We start from the raw sequence: 26,103 nt of genomic DNA, 5'->3' as shown, positions 1-26,103 counted from the left end.
CCATGACCCTGTCTGGGCTTGTTTTGGTTGTGGCGTAAATGGCTAGAAAGTGTGCTTGGTTTGTGCTGTTGTGCTGCCTCTCTTTTCTTCCCTCCAAAGTAGACCAGCGCCATTTATTTAATTTGAACTGGGTTTGTAAACAGTTGTTGTTCTGGATCCAGCAAGTCGAAGTTTGAATAATGCCACGATTGAGATCTTGTGCATCAGCAACACTTTGGCAACGATCTCCTTTTAACCGATGTGGTGGCCGGTCCAAATGTTTGGGATTTTTGCACTTCATTGTCATATTCATATGCCCAGAATATTAATGTGATGTTCAGCCAAATGATAAAGGGAAGAAATGACAAAAATAGTGCAAAACATAAAAAGTTTATTAAACAAAACAGGTGTGAACAAATTAATGAAAAACCCATAACATCAAATACAAACTAAAAGTCCATGAAAACAAAAGCAAAACAGACAGAATGTCTTTCAATAATTATAAGGTCCAACATAAAATGTTATAATATGGGGTGGAGCAACCAGTTCTGCAGGTGGCAGCCAGGTATATTTGTTTGTTCTCTCTCTTTTAGCCACTCCTGCTTTCATTTCAGTGGAAGTGAAACTCGTCCCTGCTTCCTAGTCAGTCTGTAAGAGCTTTACTTAGTGGTTTTTCCTTCTTGTATTTTGCTGTTGCTGTTCCTAAGAATAAGCTGTTGTTGTGCTGCTGTATGTATTCATTTATATAGTATAATGGCAAAATCTAGCATTTCTTTGGCTCAGGATCAGTTCAGCTGTTCAATCTGTCTGCACCTAGTTCAGGACCCAGTGGTCATTCCCTGTGGACACAGTTACTGTATGAGCTGTATTACAGGCTGCTGGGATCAGGATGATCAGAAGGGAGTCTACAGCTGTCCTCAGTGCAGACAAACCTTCACTCCAAGACCTGTTTTATGTAAAAACACTATGCTGGCTGAAGTGCTGGAGAAACTAAAGAACACAAAACTACAAGCTGCTCATCCTGCTCAATGTTATACTGGATCTGTAGGTGTGGAGTGTGACGTCTGTACTGGGAGAAAACATAAAGCCATCAAGTCCTGTCTGGTGTGTCTGAACTCTTACTGTCAAGATCATCTTGAACAACATGAGACTTTATTCAGAGGTAAGAGACACAATCTAATGGATGCCACTGGACGACTGCAGGAGATGATCTGCCCTCAACATGATAAACTGCTGGAGGTTTACTGTCTCACTGATCAGCACAGTATATGCTACCTGTGTGCTATGGATGAGCACAAAACCCATAAGACTGTATCAGCTGCAGCAGAGAGGGCTGAGAAACAGGTATGAACTGATAGAAAGGATTCTTATGCAAATGTCAAATATAAATCTGTAAAATATTTAAACATATTATCATAAATGATTTATAGTATAAATGGTTTATCTGCCTGTGCCATGTGTTTTCTAAATACTATTGAAAGTCAAAACTTATTGGTTATCAAACTAAAAATACACAACAATAAACAATGCAGTTTCCCAACAGAGACAGTTGATGGAAACTCGAAGAAAATTCTGCCACAAAATCCAAGAGAAACAGAAGCAGCTTGAGGAGTTGAGAAAGTCTATGGAGTCTCACAAGGTGAGTTTTGAGCAGAAGAACAGCTGCTGGCTGCTGAAGAGCTGTCTGAGACTCAGTTAGGACTCTCCTCCAGTCAGTCAGTGAGGAGCCAGTGCTGGAGCTCTTTCAGTCCCACTGAAGCCCACTGTGGGGAACAGGCTGTGTGAGACAGCAGTAAGAGCTGAGTGAATGGACTGATTCTGATGCTTCTCTCTCTGTGTGTCCTAACAGTGCTCTGCACAGACAGCACTGGAGGACAGTGAGAGGATCTTTACTGAGCTGATCCGCTCCATTGAGAGAAGCCGCTCTGAGGTGACACGGCTGATCAGAGATCAGGAAAAGACTGAAGTGAGTCGAGCTGAAGAACAACTGAAACGACTGGAGCAAGAGATTGAAGATCTGAGGAAGAGAGACGCTGAGCTGGAGCAGCTTTCACACACAGACCTTCACATCCATTTCCTCCAGGTAACAGAGATCTGACAAACAAGACAGAGGTCTTTAGGAAGAAAAGAGCATGTTGAACAAAGATTGTGTGTCAAATGTTTCTGTGTCTTTATCTGGTGTTTCTGTTGTGTCTTTGTGTCTGTGTAGAGTTTCCAGTCTCTCTCTGTTCCTCCTGAATCTACAGACTCACCCAGCATCACTGTCAGTTCCCATCTCTCTTTTGATGATGTTGGTAAATCTGTGTCTGATCTGAGAGAGAAACTAGAGCATTTCTGCAGAGAGGAGATAAAAATGATATCTGGTAAATGTAAGTACTCAATTATTAATGTACTTTCAGAATTAAGTGATGTACCATTTGCAAAGATTACAAAAAAGAAAACATAATATATTTGTATTTGAATTTGTTTGTAGTAACATACACTGAGAACTTTCCCCCTCTTGAGCCCAAAACCAGAGAGGAGTGTCTACAAAGTAAGTCACTATGCAAACACATGTTCAGACATAACATATTTTGAAGAAAAATATAAAGTTTCTGTTTTATTTGATATTTAATTGCATATTTGCTGATGCAGATTATGTGTTCCTTTCCTTCAGATTCCCATCAGTTCACTTTGGATAAAAATACAGAAAATAAAAATACTTTTTTGGTAAAAGGGAACAGAGTGAGTAAAAACACTTGCACAGATCAGCTATAGCCTGATCATTTAAATAGATTTGAATTTTGGGAGCAGGTACTGTGTAGAGAGTGTGTTTGGACGCTGTTACTGGGAGGTTGAGTGGAGCTGTTGAGTGGATATATCAGTGTCATATCAGAGCATCTGTAGGACAGGAGTGAGAAATGAGTATAGATTCAAATATATAAGGGGCAGTCCTGGTGTTTTGTTCTACTCTGAATCCAGTTGCTCATTCTGGCATAATATGAAACATTTCTTCTCACATATTTTAGAATTATAAGATTTACCCACAGATAATCTGATTGGCCCTTTTCTAGAATAGGAGTGTATGTGGATCACAGTGCAGGAACTCTGTCCTTCTACAGCATCTCTGACACAATGACCCTCATTCACAGAGTCCATATTCACTCAGCCTCTCTATGCTGGGTTTAGAGTGTATGGGTCAGTGAAACTGTGTGATCTAGCATATTATATACTGATATTTTGCAAATAGTATTTTCATATCATGATATAATTATTAACATATTAAGTCTCACATTCTAATAAATAAATCAATACTACAGTTGAACTATTGTTATTGATGTAACATGATATAATAAGAATATTTTTTTGATCAGATGACTCTAATCATGGTTGAAATATGATAGAGAATAATGAACATACAAGAATCTTCATTCACATCCTACAGCAGCAATAGTATTTATGATTCATGATTTTAAAGCTGTGTATTTTATGGTTTTAATCTAAATAAATTGACTAAGAGTACATCAATACATCACTTCACAGGACTTTGGAAGTACAGCAACTCAAAAAGGAGGAAAAGAAATATACAATGGAGGGGTAGAGAGCAGAAGTGATGAAACAACCCTTGATGATATCCACGTTAAGCCAATTGTTTCCTTGCCAGAGGTGGAGGTGAAGTCTGGTGAGGAGGATGAGGAAATCCTGTTCAAAGAAAGGATCAAACTTTACTGCTGGGACTGTGAAAATGAACTGTGGAAAGAACGTGGTGTAGGAGACATCAAGATCCTTTTCCATCCAGTGAGGAAGACCTACCGTGTGAAAATGCAACAAGATCAGGTGTTGAAAGTATGTGCCAACCACATCATCAGCAAAAACACTGTGCCCAAACTCATGACCACCTCCACCGATGCAATGGTATGGACTGCTACTGACTATTCAGAGGGAATTCGTAAAGTAGAGAAATTTGCAGCCAAGTTTAAGACTCCAGGATTGGCCAAGTCCTTTATACAAGTTTTCACAGACTGCCAGAGTTGTATATAACAGGTCTGTAACAATAGGATTAATTGTAAAGGAAATTTTCAAACTTTTCCTCCACAGCAGACTTATACCCCAGTTGTGTATTTTAGACAGCGAAATTTGTAACACAGTTTTGCTGTATTCACATTAAAAACATATGAGTTTCCAAAAACAAACAAACAACTTAATTGTTTACTTATTGAATAAAATTATTTTTATTGAATTATTTTATTATTTTTTTTTGTAATAGATTTTTTTTTTAATTTTTTGTTTTGTTTAACTGGGAAAGTAAATTTCGTGACATTTGACATTGATGTGTCATTGTTTGAAGAGTGTATGTGAAATGAAACAGATTTATGTAATGCACGGAGGTAAAATTTCTAATTTTATGTGACATAGAGAGAAATGATAATTGTCAACGGCAAATTGTAAAATGTTGTTTATATGTACTGCCATGCAAGTTAACACTGAATTGAAATGGCTTTACAGAGTTTAAATCCTGGATTAAAATCTATATAACAGCAGTTTCAACTGTCATGTTGACAGGAGGGCAGTATGTGTATGTGAGTGATTGTGTTGGAGAAAATGAGGTCACTCTCTCTGTCTGTGTGTGTGTTTTGGTGGGCGGAGATTCTGTCACATACATTGCTCTTACATTTTCTGTGCATTATTTATTTATTCGATTAAATGAAACACTGGCTTTGTGCTCACTGACATTCTTGTCATTCATTAAAAGTTTTCAAATGACAAATAATAATAATAATACCTTGTGAATGAAACTTGTTTGGTCTGATCTTTCTCCAGGTTTCCCAAGGTTATGGGGAACTTGGAAAAGCCACATGGAAATTAACAAAATTGTTAAAAAGCCTCACGTGTGTAGGGATTATAAATTTGTCTGGTTATTTTATTGGCTAGAAATTATGTTTGAGAATTGTTGTATCCTTATAAAATTATATATAAAAATACTTATACAGTAATTATGAATTACTAAGTCTTGGAAAAAAAGTCACAAAAATTGATTGGTCAAAAGATGTTGGAAATATATATTTTCTTTCCTTTTTTCTTTTTCTTTTCTTTTCTTTATCTGTCTGCATCCCAAAATCCCATTCTCAGACACTTTACCGCAGGATTTACTCTTCCTGATGTCGTCACTCATTGGATCAGGCTTGTGTTCAGTAAGCCAGTGTTTAGTTGCTGAGTTCAGCTGTCTCTGGTTAAGCAGCATGCCAGCATGGGGTATCAGAGATTTCTTTTGAGGCTGTGCTTTAGTTATGAGGACGGAAAGACATTTGCACCATCAGTTATTCAAAGAAAGTTCAGCCGATTTTATTTAGAGTTTTATACATTTTCTTTTTCTAGACATAAAATCAGATTTGGCTTACAGTTGGTTATTGCCAGTTACATATATGACATTAAATGCGCCATGTCCTGTTTAGTGTTTGTAACTCGGTAACTCAGCTTCTCTCTCTGTGTGTCCTAACAGCGCTCTGCACAGACAGCAGTGGAGGACAGTGAGAGGATCTTTACTGAGCTGATCCGCTCCATTGAGAGAAGGCGCTCTGAGGTGACACGGCTGATCAGAGATCAGGAGAAGACTGAAGTGAGTCGAGCTGAAGAACAACTGAAGCAACTGGAGCAAGAGACTGAAGATCTGAGGAGGAGAGACATTGAGCTGGAGCAGCTTTTACACACAGACAATCACATCAATTTCCTCCAGGTAACAGAGATCTGACAAACAGGACAGAGGTCTTTAGGAAGAGAAGAGCATGTTGAACAAAAATTGTGTGTCAAATGTTTCTGTGTCTTTATCTGGTGTTTCTGTTGTGTCTCTGTGTCTGTGTAGAGTTTCCAGTCTCTCTCTGTTTCTCCTGGATCTACAGACTCACCCAGCATCACTGTCAGTTCCCGTCTCTCTTTTGATGATGTTGTTAAATTTGTGTCTCGTCTGAGAAACTAGAGCATTTCTCCAGAGAGGAGATAGATAAATGTCTGATATGGTTATTGCACTGGATCATTCATTTAATATTTGTAAGTCTCTTTGGATAAAAGCATCTGCTAAATGACTAAATGTTAATGTAATATATCAAGCATCATGCAAAAACATGCATACATAAAACATATATGGAATTACATACATATGTTCTCTTTTCTTTCATATTAAACTTCTGGTTTCTGTTGGTTTTCATAGTAAAATACATTGAGTCTATATCCACCCCCAAACTCAAACGAGAAAAGTAAAAATGGCAACATACACACACACACAAGGGATAAAATATTGCCATCTCATGTCAATAATCAGATTTAAAAGTGGCTTATATGTTTTATCTCTTTCAGATTTCCAACGGTACATGCTGGATGAAAACACAGTGCATAAATACCTCTGTTTGTCTGAGGAGTACAGAATGATTACTGAAACTAACACAGACCAGTCATATCCTGATCAGATTTGATAGTTTGACTCAGGTGTTGTGTAGAGTGAGTGTGTATGGACTGGGAGGTGGAGTGGAGTGGGAGAGGAGTGTGTATATCGCTGTCATATAAGAGCATCAGCAGGAAGGGACGGGGGGATGAATGTGCATTTTGGATATAATGATCAGTCCTGGAGTTTATATTGCTTTCCTTCCAGTTACTGCAAATACTCATATGTCACAATTTCACAGAGATTGAGCTTCCTGACGTCTCCAGCTCATCTAGAATAGGAGTGTATGTGGATCACGGTGCAGGAACTCTGTCCTTCTACAGCGTCTCTGACACAATGACCCTCATTCACAGAGTCCACACCACATTCACTCAGACTCTCTATGCTGGGTTTAGAGTGTATGGATCAGTGAAACTGTGTGATATCACAAAATAGATGATTCAAAGTCATTTAGTGCAGCATGTGATATGATCAATAAAAATATAAGTAAAAACCTTATCACATTAAGCTAATAATGTTTGTAATGTAAGGATGAAAGAATAATGACAATCTTTGTTGTAACCAATGGCACATATAATAATTGATACTGTCACTAATGTACGCTGTAAATAAAAATATGAATGAACAAAAGGCCATCATGTAATTTATTTAGGCCTTTGGAATCTGAATATATGACATCACAGTTATGAATTAACAACTTTGCAGTTGAGGATGTTGCTGTTCATTCTTTTTATGATTCATTGTGAATGAACACAGATGGAAGTGTGATCAACTTCAATAAACATAAAAGCAGAGAAAGTTTAGCTTTTTAACTTCATTTTTACTGAAGAGAAGTTGCAAATGACTAAAGATAGGTAATAAAAAGTAAGAAAAGTTGAATGAAAAAATGCCAATAATAAAAATGAAAAAATTACACATATACAATACTGAATCAAATTTTATTGTAAATACATTAAGATAATTACAGAAATGTAACAAAAACAGCATAAAACTAGATTCTTACCAATATATTATATTTTCAATATAAATTAACGTCATCTTTAATTGTTAAGGAATTTTAATATCATTTTTTATGGGTTATTTTACGTTATTATTCAATTATAAATTTTTGTTTACCATATAATAATCTATTATTTTGTCATTGTTTTTTTTTTGGACGGTGACGAGTGCGAAGTGACGTCACCGAACCAGAGGCCGGGTGATCCTCCAACGCGGCTCTTTCTGTGAAGTCACACGGGCCGGGAAACAACAACCCAGGCCGGGATTTTGTAGCGTGGCGGTGTCCCCACCCCTCCGTCCGTGTCTGTATCCGGCTGTGTGCGTGTGTTCTGGCCGGTGTTCTCGTGAATCGGTAACCGGGGGAAGATGGCGGACCCGGCGGAGTGCACCATTAAAGTCATGTGCCGTTTCAGGCCATTGAATAGCTCGGAGGTGACGAGGGGGGACAAATACATCCCCAAATTTCAGGGAGAGGACAGTGTCGTGATCGGGGTGAGTGATATTTTGGGACAGAGTTATTTTGTGTCCTTTATTTTTTGGTCTCGCGCGAGCGGCTAATGCTAATGATCGCAGTCCATCAGAACCAGAATTTGTCACGAGCTGTTAATCTGAATATTTGACAACGACACCAGCCTCTGCATCCGGTCCGGTGATACTCGAAACCGACCGTTTAATTCGGACATAAATGTTAATTTAGTTCATTTCAATGTCGTTTCCTCATGAGCTCCATGCTAGCCTTGTTAGCCAGCCCTGCACATTCAACGCGGAAACAGTTAGTTTGACACTTTTAGGACAGCGAAAACTTATTTTATTTATTTATTTCAGTTTATGATATGCAGTGGTTGCACCTTGTAGGTTTAGATTATTATTTTATGCATATAATTGTACGTTTGGGTGTGGATATATGTTAAATGAGCAGGAAACTGTCCATATTTGTAGGCGTTTGTTAATACTGAGAGAAAATCTGTATCAGAAATGTTTTCAAGATTTTTATTTGTCGCATACATGTTTACATGGAGAGCATATGACCACCAGTGAAATGTAAGTCAGGTCCGCTCCATGGCCAGTGCAATTATCAAAAAATACAAACACAAGAAAATTATACAAAAAAATATAATATGGAAAAAGTAAGATAAAAAATAAGAATAAAATAAAATGTGCAGGACAGTATACTGTAGACTTAATAAATATTAAGATAAGCAGGAATGTTCAAGAGGAGAACGTGCAAACAGGTTGTACAGGGTATCGTACAACCTGTTTGTACAATATTGTATTTACTGTATTTCAAACGTTTCGATATCAAAATCCACCAAATATGTCCCCACTAATATTTAGCTATATTAAGTAATAATAAAGCTACATATTGTCATTCATAAATACCTATTTATGATGTATGTGTGTGAAAAAGTGTAGTTTTGTAACAGGAAGGACAATATGTTATTTGGTAAATCAACTAAATTTTATGTTGATACTGTACTAAAACCTAAGCAAATAATTAAAATACAAATACAATATTTTTTTTTCTAGTAACCTTTACAGAAACATTTTTAAGTGCAATTTTCTAAATGTAATTTTATTTTGTACACACCCCTTTTGCGACCCATGAAAGTTTATTGGACCCTAGTTTGAAAACTCCTGCTCTTTATAACATCAGCAGTCACATGTACATAAATGTGTATGAATGACAGGTGAAATTTGGCATGAGGTTGCTTATTGGATAAAATGAAAACAAAAGCTTGGTTAAACCTCTTTTTCTAGCACGTATACCTATTAATATATATATAACTTGGCGTCTATTGAACCAAAGACCTGAATGTAACATCCTAGTTAAAAGGACCCAGAAGAGATGCTGACGTTCCTGGAATAATCCGTATGTGCAGAAACATGATTCTTAGTGTTGCATTGGCATCTACGGGTATTTGTCATTTGTCATTGTGCTTTGATTATCTTTAAACCCAGTTCAGACATGACAGTCTATATGCCATAAGCTCTGAAGTTTTTATTTTTCATGGCTGACTAAACTATGGCATGATGAATGGCATTTGAAAGCAAACATGCCATGTTGTCAAGCTGAATTATACAGGTGACTACCATCCCAAAGAAAAAAAAAAAGATTTCATTAAGCAGTTTTTCTTGTACATCTTCAATTTCACAAATCTTTTTTGATGTTGTTATGGGTCAAATATTCCTGTTTGGGTACAGTGTGTGGTTATGTCCCCGAAAGACTTGCTTTGAAATGGATATGTTTGTTTTTGTTCAGTGCTCGCTCTCTTAATAGTCCTCTTGTGTGTATGAAGATAACGTGAGAGAATGCCCAGGAACTGGAGAGAGACTCCTTCAGGCTTACTCACAGTAATTTGAAAAAAGTGAAAAGAGTGTGTGTGAGCACTAGAAGGAAGGTGAGATAATGCTTTGGAAATAGAGCGCTCCACCCTGTGCAGCCCCTGTGTCTCTGTGTGTCTACGTGAGACGATAAAATAATTAGGTAAGAAAGTGTCTCGATTAGAACTCTGGGAAAATTTTCTCTTCTTACAAGAGTCTGGCCTTGCTTCTGTATCAGTATTGTGTCCAGCACAAGCATAAAAGCATATTATGGTGTGCATTGTAGATTGAAACTGATAATCAGTTTCACAGATATTGACACTTTCCTACATCTTTATCAGTTCATAAAACAAATGTGAAAATCATTTTGCAACAATCCTTTTATTAGATATAGCAGATTTTCTTAAATATATATGAATTATTATTTTTATGTTAATAATAATAATCATATATATTTAATTATTGTTTCATTAATTTATTATTAGTTAAAAAATGACACTATAATACAAAGTGGGTCCTGAGCACATATAATTTGTACGGGGGATCTCTTGTGCATTATGAACAGGTTGCTGTTAAACTGAATGTGTACAGAAACACAGTCACTAGTCTTCCCCTACGGGCTCCTTTGTCAAAATCTGCACATTTTAGAGACTTGCAGCTACAGCAAAAACATGTTACAGACTGTAAACCAGTGGCTTGCTTCTGAAAAGTTGTTAAACAACACATTTCTGCTGTCATTCCCTCTAGACTTTGGTCATCTTAAGAGTCATTTTACCCTGATCAAATCAAATTAGTCCATTATTTTGGTCATACTTTTGCATAGCATATTGTAAAAATACCACAGAATTGTAGGCTTATTCCACAGAGTTTTGCATCTTGTTTAGGCCAGGCCAGGGGTGGCCAACGTCGGTCCTGAAGAGCCACAGTCCTGCAGAGTTTTGCTCCAACCTTGACAAAAACTTAGGCTTAAATTAGTTGATAAAGTATTCATCTTTTTTTTTTTTTTTTTTTTTTGAATATGATTAAGAGAATCTATCATTAACTGATGATCAAACAATTGTGTTTCTTGTCACAGTTAAGATATGGGACCCAGTACTTAGCATGCAATAAAAGTGCAACATTTGCACACTTATGATTTGCCATTGCTCTGATAAAACAAGGTACTGTAGCACGGTAGTCAAAGATTAAACTTTATAGATCAGGTGAAACTTTAATGTAGATTCTTGTGTCATAATGGCAGTTTGTCCAGTGTGATGGCTGGATGAGTGCGATCCTTATTTGTTCCATTACTGGTCCTGATTGTTCTATTTGTCCCTGATTAAGGGTCTTAAGTCATTTTATGTGTATGTACCATAAATTAATCAGAAGTTTCTGAAACAGTGTTGTGTTATAAAGACCTTAATTTTCTTCCCTTCAGAAAAACTCCATGGAAAAGCTTATAGTTGGTGGCCAAGGAGTTGGCAACCTTTCTTGGTCACTTTGCACTTTACCAGAAGTTGAATCTGCAGTATTTTGTTGGCAGCACAGATCCTTAACCATTAAGCTACTATCACCCCAATTGGAAAACTTAATAAAATATCATAAAATTATCATGCTTAATTTAATTGTCTTTTTTATTATTTGCAAAATTACACCTTGAAGTTATTTATTCACATTAAATTTAAAGTTATACTTGCAATAAAATGTCCAATAAAATTTTATATAAACAGACTTAAGATAAATCGCTTGTATTTTTCATTTTGCGTCATTTGTAAGTTGCTTTGGATAAAAGTTTCTGCTAAATGAATAAAATTAATCAAATACACATTACATACTTTGTAATTTTTATTTTATATATAATTTTTTTTTGGCCCATTCAAGTTTTAATCCCAGAAAACCTAAACACTACATTTTAGTAATAGTAAATTATTTTAATATATTGAAAGTAATATTGATTATTTTTATTAGTAGTATTCAACATGGTTATGCAATACTAGTCTAATATATTTCTACTGTAAATTATTTTACAGTAGAACAGCATATATGGTGTAGTAGGTTTGCTTTAAGTTGTGGTTTGTGCTCTGTTTATATTGAGAATTGTTAAAACAGTCTTCCAAAACAATGTACATAGTGCCATGTTATGACACAACTTGGAGCCAGTAAATGAATGGTTTTATAATTTCAAAGTAATTATGGTGGTATAACCTGAATAGTACCATGTTCTTTTGATACCTTTGATACAGGAGTATATGCAATTTACATTCAAGCTGCGGTTTTTAATTAATTGTACAAATCTTCATTCTTTCACTTCTTGTCAGCTGATGAATCAATCCTAGTGGTTTATTCAGAATCAGAAAGAGCTTTATTGCCAAGTATGCTTGCGCATACAAGGAATTTGTTTTAGTGACATAAGCTTCCAGTACACAAAAGACAACAACACACAGTCAAAAAAATAAAAAATAAAAACCCCTTTGCAGATAAATAAGTGTATAAACAATTGTGCTATAAATGATAATGGAATTGGATTGAGTAAGATGCAGGGATGTACTAGGATGAAGGGGTAACAAATAAATATAAGGATATTTTTATTGTATAAGTGGGGAACATTTAACTGTTCATGAGGTAGATTGCCTGGGGGAAGAAACTGTTCTTGTGCCTGACTGTCCTGGTATTTGCGGCTCTGAAGCGCCGGCCAGATGGCAAGAGTTCAAAGATGGGGTAACTTGGGTGTGAGGGAGCCCAGAGTGATTTTTCTGAGCCCTTTTCCTCACTCTGGATGTATACAGTTCTTGAAGGGTGGGCAGGGGAGTACCAATAATACTTTCAGCAGTCCGAACCGTTCTCTGTAGTCTTCTGATGTCTGATTTTGTAGCTGAACCAAACCACACAGTTCTTGTCACAGGACTGATGACTCAATGACGGCTGAGTAGAACTGTTTCAGCAGCTCCTGTGGCAGGTTAAACTCCTCAGTGGCGAAGGAAGTACAGCCTTTGTTTGGCCTTTTTAAACAAGGAGTCAATGTGATTGTCCCCACTTCAGTCCTGAGAGATGGTGGTTCCCAGGAATCTGAATGACTCCACTGCAGCCACAGTGCTGTTCATGACGGTGAGTGGGGGGAGTGCAGGGGGGTTTCTCCTGAAGCCACGATCATCTCCATGTTTTGAGCGTGTTCAGCTCCAGGGTGTTAAGGCGCACCAGACAGCCAGCTGCTCAACCTCTTGTCTGTAAGCAGACTTCATATTTGTGGTTGTCGTCTGCAAACTTCAGGAGCTTGACAAAGGGGTCTTTTGAGGTGCAGTCGTTGGTGTACAGCGAGAAGAGCAGGGGGGAGAGGAACACATCCCTGAGGGGCACCAGTTTTCTGGAGCAGCTGTTGGACATGAATTTCCCCCAGTCTCACTAGCTGTAAGCGTCAGAAAAAGCTGGTGTCCACTGACAGATAGAACTAGGAACAGAGAGCTGGGTCAGTTTGGTCTGGAGACTGTTGGGATGATGGTCCGAACTGAAGTCCACAATCCTCACATAAGTCCCTGTTTTGTCCAGATGTTGCAGGATGAAGTGCAATCCCATGTTGATTGCACATCCACAGACCTGTTTGCTCGGTAAGCCTAAGCCAGCTGTCCTTCAGATAAGCCAGAATTTTTTACAAACGACTTCATGACGACAGATGTTAGAGCCAAGGTCTGTAAAGTCCTGTAATCTTGGTTTCTTTGGACTGGGGATATGGTGGAGCGTTTGAAGCAGGAAGGCACTCACACAACTCCAGAGATCTGTTGAAGATCTGTGAAAAATGGGGGCCAGTGGCAGCTGTCAGCACAGGTTTCAAACAGGCTGGTGTAACGCCATCTGGGCTGGTGCTTTAAGAGCAGGAGGTGTGGGGGGAGGGGATTGCAGGAGGTGTTAACGGTTGTGTAGAGAGATGGTCAGAATGGGTGTTGGGGGTTTCAAATGACAATCATGTTTAACTCACCTCAGAGGAGGATGTACTCTCAGGACGTGAGCTATAATGGTCTTCCAACCATTCTTTTTAGCCTGGCCTATGTACAAAGACTCAGACATCCTCTGGCAAAACGCACACAGATGGAGGTAAATGACTGCTCTGTTAAACATTTATGTAAATATGTAAATATGAATATTTACATCTCACATAACTCTAAAAAAAAAAAAATAAAAAGTAATAATTTCTGTGCAAAACATTTATGTAAATATGTAAATATGAATATTTTCCCCATACCTTATGTGTGGAAGATCTATTAGGTTCATGTGTCATATATACTTTAATTTTTAGGGTTGTTTTTGAGTGTATAGCAGATTGAGGCTTAAGGAGTTCAGTATACAAATGTTTGGGGTCAGATTTCTTTTTAATTGATATGTTTATTAATTGATATGTTCGAAAATCCGCGCTTCCGATCTAAGAGCGAATGTTCAAGCAGTTCTTCCCTCAACAACTTTCATGAAAATGAAACTGATCGTGTTTGTTTAACACAAAAAACAGAAAAACGAACAAAAACAGTACAAACACTGGAGAGGCAGAACAAAAAATCAAAAAAATAATAAAAAAAAACACCAAATAAAACACCTAATAAAAAAAAAAAAAAGAACAACAACATGGAATAAGTTTTAAGCAATCAAAGCAAAAAGCAGAACATAGAATAACTTTAAAATATTCACACATAAAAGAACCCGTGACAAAACAAACCATAAAATAAAAAATATAACATTACAAAAAAATTTTATTCATCAAAGAATCCTGAAAAAAAAAATAAATGGCATTCTTTAAATTTTTTACACAAAAAAAAAACATTAGAATGAAAAAAAAAAAACTAAATATTTTTGTATTTTTGATTAAATAAATGCAGATTTTGGTGACTCTTTCAAAATCATAATAAATTTTACTGACCAAGCTCTTAAGCCGTAGTGGGAACAATATAATGGGGCAAACCGTGTCTGTACACAACGTTTATTCTACTTTTATGAATGAGGTATTGTGTTTGTTCTTTAGGGAAATCTCCATGACACTGATGGAATGGGAATCATTCCCAGAATAGTGCAAGACATCTTTAACTACATTTACTCTATGGATGAAAACCTGGAGTTCCACATTAAAGTAAATCTTTGCCTTTGCACACTATTTTATTAGCAGCCTTTCTTCTTATTCTTTAAAAGCTTGACATATTGCTTCATATTTGTATCTGCTCTCTTGATTGTGTTTTTACTTATTGTCAGGTGTCATATTTTGAGATTTATCTGGATAAGATTCGGGACCTGTTGGATGGTGAGTGTGGTGGCTGTTTTAAGCCTCAAGTCTGCTAGCCACTTCATCTTAAAAGCATTTCTAATGATGTTCAGATCATCTAAAACTCAATAGTATGACAATTATAATGCTGCTTTTGTTGTGACATAATGTTTCTCTTCCTATCGCTCTCTCTTGTTGTCTTGTAGTTTCAAAGACTAATTTATCTGTACATGAAGACAAAAACAGGGTTCCTTATGTCAAGGTGAGTTCATGAAACCTGATGTCCCATCACTGTCACCAAAGTTACCAGTGTTCCATTAAAATCCTTGCACAAAGTGGCTATTACCGCTGATCTTTAAAGAATGTAAGTTGTTTATTATAATTGTGTCTTTCTGGTTTTAGGGCTGCACTGAGCGATTTGTTTCCAGTCCAGAGGAAGTGATGGACACTATTGATGAGGGCAAATCCAACAGACATGTAGCTGTGACAAGTATGAATGCCAAAAAAAAAAAAAAAAAAAAGAGAATAAATATGTTCAATAAAGAGAATAAAATATAAGTATCATTCCATAAACGGAGACTAAAACAGAACTTACCAGGAAACTAACATCTGAATCCTTCTTTTGAGCTAATGCTTATAAACAGTGCTATATGGTTTTAGTTGTAATAATGTCTTTGTGTGTGTCACAGATATGAATGAACACAGCTCCAGGAGTCACAGTATCTTCCTGATCAATGTGAAGCAGGAGAACACACAGACGGAACAGAAGCTCAGCGGGAAACTCTACCTAGTCGACTTGGCAGGCAGTGAGAAGGTGTGTGTTAAACTTTTTTCTTTTAGTAGGTTTTGAACTACTTCAGATTTTTTCAATTCGACATTTATGTACCGGCACTTCTTTTTTCCATTTCAAGCACTGCATTTATATGAACACATTAGTGAGAGAGCGATTGCGTGTGTGAATTCATTCTACCTGGCAGTGTCTCTCTAATAAAAGAGAAGCTGTGGGATTTAGTTATTAAGAAATATATGCCAGAACCTTTCAGTTTCTAAGCTATATTATTGAGAAATCACAGAACAGTGTTGACAATACATTTCCGTGCTACTGAATGATCCTGTGCACGATTAACTTTGTGGAGCGCTTTCGGATTATGCATTTATTTGTCATTTTAACTGTTTGGAAATGGAGTGTAAATGTGGACTTCAAATATTTCTTAACATGTTGCGCCCTTTATAGGACCAGCGACTAGTCAATGTCAAGCTTTAAAGTGCCACGGCAGAACATTAAAGTTGATTAGTCAGTGCAACACCTATCTTGTAGTTCAGTAAAACATGAGTTGAGTGTGTTAAACTCTTGTTTTCTCTCACAGGTCAGTAAAACAGGAGCTGAAGGTGCTGTGCTGGATGAAGCCAAAAACATCAACAAGTCTCTGTCATCTTTGGGCAACGTGATATCGGCCTTAGCCGAGGGCTCGGTGAGTCTCACACACACAAACACACACGTTTGTTTTTGTGAAAAGTGGGGACATCCCATAGGCGTAATGGTTTTTATACTGTACAAACTGTATATTCTATCGCCCTACACCAACCCTACCCCTTACAGGAAACTTTGTGCATTTTTACTTTCTCAAAAAAACTCATTCTGTATGGTTTATAAGCGTTTTGAAAAATGGGGACATGGGTTATGTCCTCATAAGTCACCCTCTCCTTGTAATACCTGTGTCATACCCATGTCATTATACAAAGTTGTGTCCTGATATGTCACAAAAGCACGCATACACACACACACACACACACACACACACTAAGGAGGAATTAAAGTACAAGTAAAATACTGTATAAAGAATAATACTGATGAGACCAAACCAGAAACATGCAGTTCCTTACATGATGGGCAGCACACTACCATGATAGTACACAACAGTCCTTGTGTTCTCCTTGTTGGCAGGACAGTTTTGCACATGGGCTTCTCGAAACACCTTTGGGTAAAGATTTGAACAAATTCATTTTGTTTATTTCCCTCAGTTGTGGTCATTGAACTTTACGAACATTTACTTCATCATGGAACTTCATTATATATTTAAATCTGTTTTATTTATATTTGCCTAATATTAATATAATTTGATCCTGAATCTCTTTATTTCTTTCTCAGACATACGTTCCATACAGAGACAGTAAAATGACAAGGATCTTGCAGGATTCTCTGGGTGGAAACTGCAGGACCACCATCGTCATCTGCTGTTCTCCTTCCTCATATAACGATGCCGAGACCAAATCCACCCTTATGTTTGGACAGAGGTGAGCTGACACATTCATGCTTTTCAGCTCTGTCACTTTGTCTGTTCTCACCATTCATAATAAAGGTGTCACTGGCCTCACTTGTTTGTTATGCATTTATGCAAGAATAATTACAACTCTATATATTTATGCAAAGATTGTGTGAAGAGAAAGACACCAAGTCAAGTCAAGTTGAGCTTTATTGTCATTCCGCTACATGTGTGGACATACAGTGGAACGAAATGTCGTGCTACATAAATACAGATATACAACATTGAAGTAAAACAGTATAAACCTATACACAACTAGCCTACTGACAGATTTTGACTATAAATATACTATATATAAAAGTTTACCTATACATAAACTTATAAATACAAGCTATATGAATGCTTCACATAAATACTGTAATGTGCAAAGAGAAACATTGTAAGTCAAGCAGCTGGCTGGGGAACAGTGCAAGATGATTTGTAGTGAATGAGCATGTAAACATACACATATTACGGAGTCTTTTGTGGGATTACTTACACACAGCAGTGTGTGTGAAAAGTGTCTAGTGCGCATAAAGGAGAGTGTGTTACTACAGGTGGCTTGTACGGGCCCACTCACCTGTGTGTAGGACACTTCGAATTGCACAACAAGAGAAAGTGAGAGACACATTTAGAGACAGGTTGTTAGTGCCACGCCACTTCCTCGGGGGTGGAGGAGGTGAGATGGTCCATGTTTCAGGAGGTAGGGGGGTTTGTGTGGGGTTTCAGAGGAGGGCGGGGTGATTTTAGTTCAGGGCTCTCACAGCCTGGGGGAAAAAGCTGTTGATCAGTCTGCCAGAGTGGGCTCTGATACTCCGGTACCGTCTTCCTGATGGTAGGAGCTGGAAGAGACTGTGGGAGGGATGGCTGGGGTCCTTCATGATACTGCTGGCTTTGCTGGAGCATCGTGTGAGGAAAATGTCCAGGATGGAGGGGAGAGGGGCTACGATGATCTTTACATCTGTGTTCACTGTCCGCTGGAGGGTCTTATGGTCTGCTACACTACAGTTCCCGTACCAGACAGTGATGCAGCTGGTCAGCACATTCTCAATGGTTCCCCTATAGAATGTGGTAAGGATGTGTGGTGGGAGACTTGCTCTTTTCAGCCGGCAGAGAAAGTGTAGGTGCTGTTGTGCCTTCTTGGAGAGTGACATGGTGTTGGTGGTCCAGGTGAGATCCTCTGTGATGTGCACGCCCAGGAATTTAGTGCTGCTGACTCTCTCCACAGTCGAGCTGTCGATGCAGCCAGTTGTGCCACCTACCACCGTTGTGTCATCTGCAAACTTGATGATGTGGTTGGAGCTGAACTTGCCAGTGCAGTCGTGGGTCAGCAGCATGAAGAGCAGTGGGCTGAGCACACAACCTTGTGGGGCACCTGTGCTCAGTGTGGTATTGGCTGACACGGACTGACTGAGGTCTTCCAGTTAGAAAGTCCAGGATAGAAAGTCCAGGATCCAATTACAACAGGAACTGTTAAGGCCCAGCAGGTATAGTTTATTAATGATCTGTTGTGGGATTATTGTTTGTGTTTGCAGAGCCAAGACTATTAAGAACACAGTGATTTTGAATGTAGAGCTGACAGCAGAGCAATGGAAGAAGAAATATGAAAGAGAGAAGGAACGAAACAAGAGCCTTCGAAACACCATCACATGGCTTGAGAATGAACTCAACCGCTGGAGAAATGGTCAGATGCCTATTTTGATTACGATGTATATTATTATAATATTTTTACATTTGTGATATTTTTGTTCTTCATGCATTCAAAACTTTGCAGGGCTGTCTGAAACCATTTGTGAAATGCTTCTGTTTTGCATTTTTGTATCTTAATTGATTGATAGGATTCATTGAAAATTTCTTTAACTTTTTTTTAAGTCCTAAAATATTTTTTTTAGGTTTAAACTTTTTTAAAAATACACGTTTGCATTTCCTCAGAGTTCTCTGTTTGTGTTTCGCAGGTGAAACAGTACCAGCAGAGGAGCAATTTGATAAGGAGAAGATTAATGCTGAAGTGTTGGCGCTGGATAACACAATTAATAATGATAAATTTGCATCTACACCAAGCATGCCGCCCATGCCAGGGATGCTCGGGGCCGGACTCAATGATGTTGAGAAGGAAAAATGTGAGGTTGAACTCGCCAAACTTTTCAAGCAGCTGGATGACAAGGTACACACATACTCATACACTCACAATTTCTTTAAATATATATGAATCTATAAAAATTTCCTCAAAACCCCCTAGTTGCTACAGTCAAAGTTAGAAGAATAAAAGCATGGTGACTTTTCCTAAAGAAGATGATTGACCTTGAATGAGAGCTTGATTTTTGTGTTTTGCATCTCATCTCTCTCCAGGATGAAGAGATTAATCAGCAGTCTCAGCTGGTGGAGAAGCTCAAGCAGCAGATGTTGGACCAGGAAGAGGTTGGTGAACTTTCATGCGCACATGTGAAATTGGCGTAAAAGAGTATTAACAAATAAACATTATGTATTCATGCTTGTGTATGTTTTTGCATATGTTTTGCAGTTGCTGGCTTCGTCAAGAAGAGACCATGATAACCTGCAGTCAGAGCTAACTCGTTTACAGCTGGAGAACGATGCATCTAAAGAGGAGGTGAAGGAGGTGCTGCAGGCCCTGGAGGAGCTTGCTGTCAACTACGACCAGAAAAGTCAGGAGGTGGAAGACAAGACCAAGGAGTTTGAAGCCCTCAGCGAAGAACTTGGTCAGAAATCTGTAAGTGCCAGAAGGGCTAATTATACCTCAGTCTTTTACCTACACTCGGTCTGCTATGACAAGAATGACACTAAACTTGACTTTAAAACATTCTCTGTTCCAGAGTACTCTGGCGTCTATAGACTCAGAGCTGCAGAAACTGAAAGAAATGGCCAATCACCAGAAGAAGAGGGTAACTGAAATGATGTCATCACTGCTCAAAGATCTGACTGAGATTGGCATTGCAGTGGGCAACAATGACATCAAGGTGAGTGACATACATATAGGTTTTTTTAAGGTAAAGGTGACGAAGGTGAAGTGTGTATGTTCTGCGAAACTAGAATTACCAGCCTATGAATTGCTTATTGTAGTTGTTAAACCAAGTATCTTTATCTTAAAGTGTTTATACAAATGTATTAATAGATTTTAATAAAAGATTATACATTTCACCTTTTATTGCTTATTATTTAGCACCTTTAGTAGCTTTAATAACCATAACTAGGTGATTGGTGGATGAAACTTCAATGTTAAGTCAAAAAAGAAAAAAAGTCAAAATGGCACAATAAACAGTTAAAACTGAGCAATACTGAGGAAAATCTCTCTCCGCAGCAGCATGAGGGCAGTGGTCTTATAGATGAAGAGTTCACTGTAGCCAGACTCTACATCAGTAAGATGAAGTCAGAAGTCAAATCGATGGTCAAACGTTGCAAGCAGTTGGAAAACACTCAGTCTGAGAGCAACAAAACGTTGGATGAAACTGAGAAGGAGCTTGCAGCATGCCAGTTACGCATCTCCCAGGTACGTCAAGTTCTCAAGTTATTTCTAAACGCAGTTATTTCTTACATGGCAAATCCTGCACTATAATCTACTGAACCATAATGATATGAATAAATACATATTTGATATTAACAAATGTATGTTTGTTTTGCAGCATGAGGCAAAAATTAAGTCTCTGACGGAGTATCTGCAGAATGTAGAGCACAAGAAGAGACAGCTTGAGGAGGATGTGGACTCTCTCAATGAAGAGCTGGTCAAAATCAGTGCACAGGGTACACACAGGATCATATTCAAAAACAGATTATGCATGTGCATATGCTATTTCAAAATAATACAGTAGTTGTTTCTGCTTCAAATGTTTGGTTTGTGTTTGTGGCAACAGAGAAGGTTCATGCAATGGAGAAAGAGAGTGAGATTCAGAGTGCCAATGAGGTTAAGGTAAGAAATGTGTATACACACACACATACAAATGGGCTTGTTCAATTTGGATGTGTATTTTTTTTTTTCAATGTGAGTGTATGTTTGTGTGTTAAGGAGGCGGTTGAGAAGCAGATCCACAGTCACAGGGAGGCCCATCAGAAACAGATCAGCAGCCTGAGAGACGAACTGGAAACCAAAGAGAAACTCATTACAGATCTACAAGAGTATGACACACACATTTCAGTTGACAAAGCAATTTCAGTCAGAAATTGAACTGGTGAAGTGTGTGTAAATGTTCTGACTGATTTCCAGAAGTACAACACAGTCATAACTCATCTATAACATCACATCAAAGTTAAACTTCTGACTTGCAGCTCTTGATTCACAGCAGTATTAATAATAATGCACCAATAGCTAATAAATTCTCTATTCCTCTCTCTAGTCTGAATCAGAAGATCTTGTTGGAGCAGGAGCGTTTGAGGGTAGAACATGAAAAACTCAAATCCACTGACCAGGAGAAGAGCCGCAAACTACATGAGCTCACGTATGTAATGCACAGTCAGTTCTATTCATCTCCATTATTGTAGCAGTCAAACTGCTAGAACCATTTATGAATCTCTTTATGAAACCCAAATTTCCCTGGTTTCAGTTATACATATAAAATGCAGAGCAATTTTGCATGAGGCGTAAATACACAGCTGCATATTAAATGTATAATAAATTACAGATGTGTCTAGTGATGAGCTGTTTTAATGGATTTGTGTGCACATTACAGTATGATGCAGGACCGCAGAGAACAGGCCAGACAGGATCTGAAAGGCTTGGAGGAGACTGTGGTGAGTGCAATTCCTCATGTCAGCACTAGAGGGCGACTAAAGATGACAGTTTTATTCGCATCATGTAGTATATTCAAATAATATTATTTTTCAACTATTTAAGGCCAAAGAGCTGCAGACTCTGCACAACCTTAGGAAACTGTTTGTTCAGGATCTGGCAACTCGTGTGAAAAAGGTAGGAGTTAATCTGTCACGCATCTTCCTTTAGTTTTCATATCTATTTTGTGTCCGTTTTGAAAGTAAACTTATGTCAGTGTAAATCCATATGCTGAGTTTCTGTCAAAGTAGTCAACTTAGTGGGTGTTTAATTGAGGGTTTTTGTGTTTTTGTCTGTGTGTAGAGTGCAGAGATGGACTCTGATGAAACTGGTGGCAGTGCTGCTCAGAAGCAGAAGATCTCTTTCCTGGAAAACAATCTAGAACAACTCACCAAGGTCCACAAACAGGTAAATCCAAACCTAAAAAGTCCTCTTACTCTTAATGTGATTCACACTAGTTAGTAAATGTTTTTTACTTGTTCAAAATCAAAATGTACAAATTCTTAACATAAATAATTCACTTTATTTGGCTTATGCGTGTCTAAAATTTTTCCTCTTACTCTTAATTGCCAATTTTAGTGTTTTATTAGCATGACAGATGTTTTTAGATTCATATTGCCAAAGCATTTTCATGGAAATAAAACTGCAAAATAACATGCATAGATTAAAAAAAAGATAAACAATTACAAAAAACTTCCTAATCGAAAAAACAAGTGATTGTTGAAGAATAGATTTCTCTCTTTTACTCACTGTCGTTTTCTGTCTTCTTTAGCTGGTGCGTGATAATGCTGACCTGCGCTGTGAGCTTCCTAAACTGGAGAAGCGTCTGCGGGCGACGGCGGAGCGTGTGAAGGCTCTAGAGTCAGCACTCAAAGAGGCCAAAGAGAACGCGGCCCGTGATCGCAAGCGCTACCAGACAGAGGTGGACCGCATTAAAGAGGCCGTGAGAGCCAAAAACATGGCCCGCAGAGGACACTCCGCACAGATAGGTGACTAACGGCTTACACAAGCACAATCACCTTGATTAAAATTAAAGGAGTAGTTCACTTTCAGAATGAAAATTGTCATTTACTCACTCCCCACTTGTTCCAAACCTGTATGAGTTTCTTATTTCTGTTGAACACAAAAGAAGATATTTTGAAAAATGTTTATGAGCACCATTGACTTCCATAGTATTTTTTTTTTCCTACTATGGAAGTCAGTGGGGAGTGAGTAAATGATGACAGAATTTTCATTCTGAATGTGAATTACTCCTTTAACGCAACAGAAAAAAAAGTCCATGATCTTTTCTCTCATGATTTGCTTGTATTTTTTGGTTGTAGCTAAACCCATCAGGCCTGGACAGCAGCCCGTAGCTTCTCCTACACACCCCAGCGTGGTGCGTGGAGGTGGTGGTGTACTCTACCAGAACAGTCAACCTATGCCTATCAGAGGAGGTGGCGCTAAACAAGAGAAGAGGTTTGTACAGTTTAAGAAAGAATCTGTGGCTTTTGTTTGAGTGAAGAACATAATGTCACAATTAAGTAACCACTTCTAGTGTAACAGCCTAGTTTTTGGAACATTTTGTTGATTTACTTCAGTGTCTAATAATAATAATCATGGGCTCACCTCATGGGAGTATAAGCATTCTCACTGCCAATTCTTCTCGTCTTGTTTAGCTGAAGATGAGTTTTTTTTCCTCACTACCGAAGCGGCAAGAATGCAAGAAGTCTTCATGGAGATCTGTCATTCCATTAACATAATCCCTCCTGCTGGTGCACATCATGGGAGGACGTCCGAATCGAAATATTCATGGCTGTACAGTTCCACTCCCCATCTTTTTCCCTCCAGAGCAAATTATTTTATGAATATTGCACTTTCACACATGCACTAAACATGATATAAAAAGGAAATCAAGAAAAAATGTAAGCCAAGTGAACAATTGCCACAGAAGCCAGTGCAATCAGCTCTAATCAGTCTTCAGCTGCTGTCTGCACACCTGTAACCTCTGATTAAGCTACTGCCTAATAACTGTGCAAAAGACCTCGCTCCTGGCTCGACTTCATATGGGTCAGCGTCTGGACTGCAGCAAGCTTGAATAGAAAAATCCCTGAATAGAGAACATCCAAGCGTGCTCGTCAGCGGATCTCCCGTATCACTACAAACTCAGATATTCCTGTGTGAAGCACTCTGAACAGATTCAGATCAGAAACCAGATGGACTTTACTTTCTGTACTAACTAATGGTTCTAAAGGGAAAGGTGGAAAGGACTGTAAACATGAGTAATCAGGCCTTACACAGCAGGCTAATGCTGGAAGCATTTCAATTTAAACTTGTGGTTGCAAACGCTAATGGTTAGTTTTTGGTGATGTTGTTGTTTTTTAGCCAAACAACTGAAGGTTGTCCTGTCCTGCTTTTCACAGATCACATCTTGTATATCCAAGTTCTTTTTAAAAAAAAAATTTATTTAAGATTGTGTGTATTATTCTTACTTTTTCTGCATGTATCCTCGCTAATGCATCACTTTGTATTTGGACTTGTATGTCTAAGTGGTCAGCTGACATCTGTAGATGTCCTCAGGTGACGTCATTGCTTCCTCGCTCTGCCACTGTTACTGATCAGCCAATCAGTTTAGCAGAATGATGGTGTGGGCGGGCTTATGTTTCATACCCTAATAACTAGCATCTCCTTGAGGAAATTGCAGACGTTTGTTGTTTAGTTGGAATTCAAGATAGAATTCTTCTTTTTGAAGAGCAGGACATAATTTTTAATCTGGGTCGTTATTATTCAAGCTAGCCTTAAATATTTTTGTCTAGACTTCACACTCCTGATGTTGTTGAAGGAATGCTTATGGATTGTGAATTACAGGACATGACATCCTTCTGTATCATTTTCAGCTGTATTGCTTTTTGGGTGTTTTATTCCTATAAGAGATGTCATAAGGACCATTAAGAGCGCAGTTCTGTTATTAGCCCTAATTTTTTCCCTTTTCAGTGCATGAAGGATAATTGACGTTCATGGGGAATGCCACACATTTAATTAAACTTAAAATAATAGCTTTTTTTTATTACTATGTAATAGTAACTCCATGACTTGTTGACCGAGAGTTCCACCAATGGACAAAGGCGCTGGATCATTCCAACAGTACAAGATGTTTTTGGAAGATTCTGGTTGAAGGGAAAGATTGAGAGGAGATGAAATTACTGATGACACTTTTTCTGGATGAACTGCATGTATGTGTGATTAAAACAATATTCTGAAACATGTCTTTTTTTATTTGTTTTGCTACCTTTGATTTATTGACTTGTCATTTTGATTGCATCATGACTTAAAGGGGTCATATAATGCTGCTAAAAAGAACATTATTTTGTGTATTTGGTGTAATGAAATGTGTCCAGCACTTCTAGAAAACTACAGACCGGTATCCCTTCTTCCATTCATTGCAAAGACACTTGAACGAGCTGTGTTCAGCCAGCTCTCTATGTTTCTTGTACAGAACAACCTCCTGGACAGCAACCAATCTGGCTTCAAAAGCACCCATTCAACTGAGACTGCCCTGCTCTCGGTTACTGAAGCCCTGCGACTGGCAAGAGCAGCTTCAAAATCCTCAGTACTCATTTTGCTGGACCTGTCTGCTGCTTTTGACACCGGATTAATATCACCAGATTCTCCTGTCCACCCTCAGAAAGATGGGCATCTCTGGAACCGCACTCCAGTGGTTTAATTCCTACCTTTCTGATAGATCCTTCAGTGTGTCTTTGAGGGGTGAAGTTTTCTAAGTCACAACAACTTGCTACTGGGGTTCCTCAAGGCTCAGTACTTGGACCACTTCTCTTCTCCATCTACATGACGTCATTAGGATCTGTCATTCAGAAGCATGGCTTTTCCTATCACTGCTACGCTGATGACACTCTACTTCTCATTCCAACCAGATGACCCAACGGTAGTTGCTCGCATTTCAACCTATCTGAGTGACATTTCTAGCTGGATGAATGACCATCACCTTCAGCTCAACTTTACTAAGACTGAACTGCTGGTGGTTTCAGCTAACCCATCGTTTCATCACAACTTCTCTATACAGCTGGGTTCGTCAACCATAACTCCTTCCAGGACA

General features: G+C 38.2%; 2 protein-coding genes and 1 pseudogene across 2 annotated transcripts; all 3 read left to right on the top strand.

The window, feature by feature from the left end:
- Positions 1 to 496: 496 nt before the first annotated feature.
- On the top strand, positions 497 to 4,169 carry LOC109111244 (E3 ubiquitin/ISG15 ligase TRIM25-like). Its single transcript, XM_042718830.1, has 7 exons — positions 497 to 1,323; positions 1,523 to 1,618; positions 1,829 to 2,062; positions 2,189 to 2,348; positions 2,453 to 2,512; positions 2,636 to 2,703; positions 3,502 to 4,169. Exons 1-7 carry the CDS (start codon positions 733 to 735, stop codon positions 3,997 to 3,999), a joined length of 1,707 nt encoding a protein of 568 aa, XP_042574764.1. The 5' UTR covers positions 497 to 732; the 3' UTR covers positions 4,000 to 4,169.
- Positions 4,170 to 5,840: 1,671 nt separating this feature from the next.
- LOC122136265 lies at positions 5,841 to 6,959 on the top strand (annotated as a pseudogene).
- Positions 6,960 to 7,546: 587 nt separating this feature from the next.
- On the top strand, positions 7,547 to 25,251 carry LOC109102212 (kinesin-1 heavy chain). The gene is made up of 25 exons (XM_042719174.1): positions 7,547 to 7,939; positions 13,670 to 13,780; positions 14,697 to 14,801; positions 14,921 to 14,969; positions 15,137 to 15,192; positions 15,333 to 15,420; positions 15,620 to 15,744; positions 16,298 to 16,402; positions 17,080 to 17,225; positions 18,769 to 18,917; positions 19,189 to 19,397; positions 19,583 to 19,651; positions 19,755 to 19,961; positions 20,065 to 20,208; positions 20,550 to 20,738; positions 20,872 to 20,989; positions 21,100 to 21,155; positions 21,252 to 21,361; positions 21,580 to 21,681; positions 21,913 to 21,973; positions 22,077 to 22,148; positions 22,314 to 22,418; positions 22,783 to 22,999; positions 23,333 to 23,468; positions 23,669 to 25,251. Exons 1-25 carry the CDS (start codon positions 7,760 to 7,762, stop codon positions 23,670 to 23,672), a joined length of 2,913 nt encoding a protein of 970 aa, XP_042575108.1. The 5' UTR covers positions 7,547 to 7,759; the 3' UTR covers positions 23,673 to 25,251.
- The last annotated feature ends 852 nt before the right edge of the window (positions 25,252 to 26,103 follow it).

The sequence above is a fragment of the Cyprinus carpio genome, chromosome B2 (genome assembly GCF_018340385.1).
Source record: "Cyprinus carpio isolate SPL01 chromosome B2, ASM1834038v1, whole genome shotgun sequence".
Taxonomy (NCBI): Eukaryota; Metazoa; Chordata; class Actinopteri; order Cypriniformes; family Cyprinidae; genus Cyprinus; species Cyprinus carpio.
Note: the sequence above shows the minus strand (reverse complement) of the source record. Positions and strands in the feature narration are given on the sequence as shown.

Excerpts from the sequence above, each read along its gene's own strand:
- LOC109111244 (XM_042718830.1), top strand. The coding sequence starts at position 733 with ATGGCAAAATCTAGCATTTCTTTGGCTCAGGATCAGTTCAGCTGTTCA. Across the intron at positions 2,063-2,188 it reads TTCACATCCATTTCCTCCAG|AGTTTCCAGTCTCTCTCTGT; the intron begins GTAACAGAGATC and ends GTGTCTGTGTAG. Across the intron at positions 2,704-3,501 it reads TTTTGGTAAAAGGGAACAGA|GACTTTGGAAGTACAGCAAC; the intron begins GTGAGTAAAAAC and ends ATCACTTCACAG.
- LOC109102212 (XM_042719174.1), top strand. The coding sequence starts at position 7,760 with ATGGCGGACCCGGCGGAGTGCACCATTAAAGTCATGTGCCGTTTCAGG. Across the intron at positions 13,781-14,696 it reads CAAAACGCACACAGATGGAG|GGAAATCTCCATGACACTGA; the intron begins GTAAATGACTGC and ends TTTGTTCTTTAG. Across the intron at positions 15,421-15,619 it reads CAGACATGTAGCTGTGACAA|ATATGAATGAACACAGCTCC; the intron begins GTATGAATGCCA and ends TGTGTGTCACAG.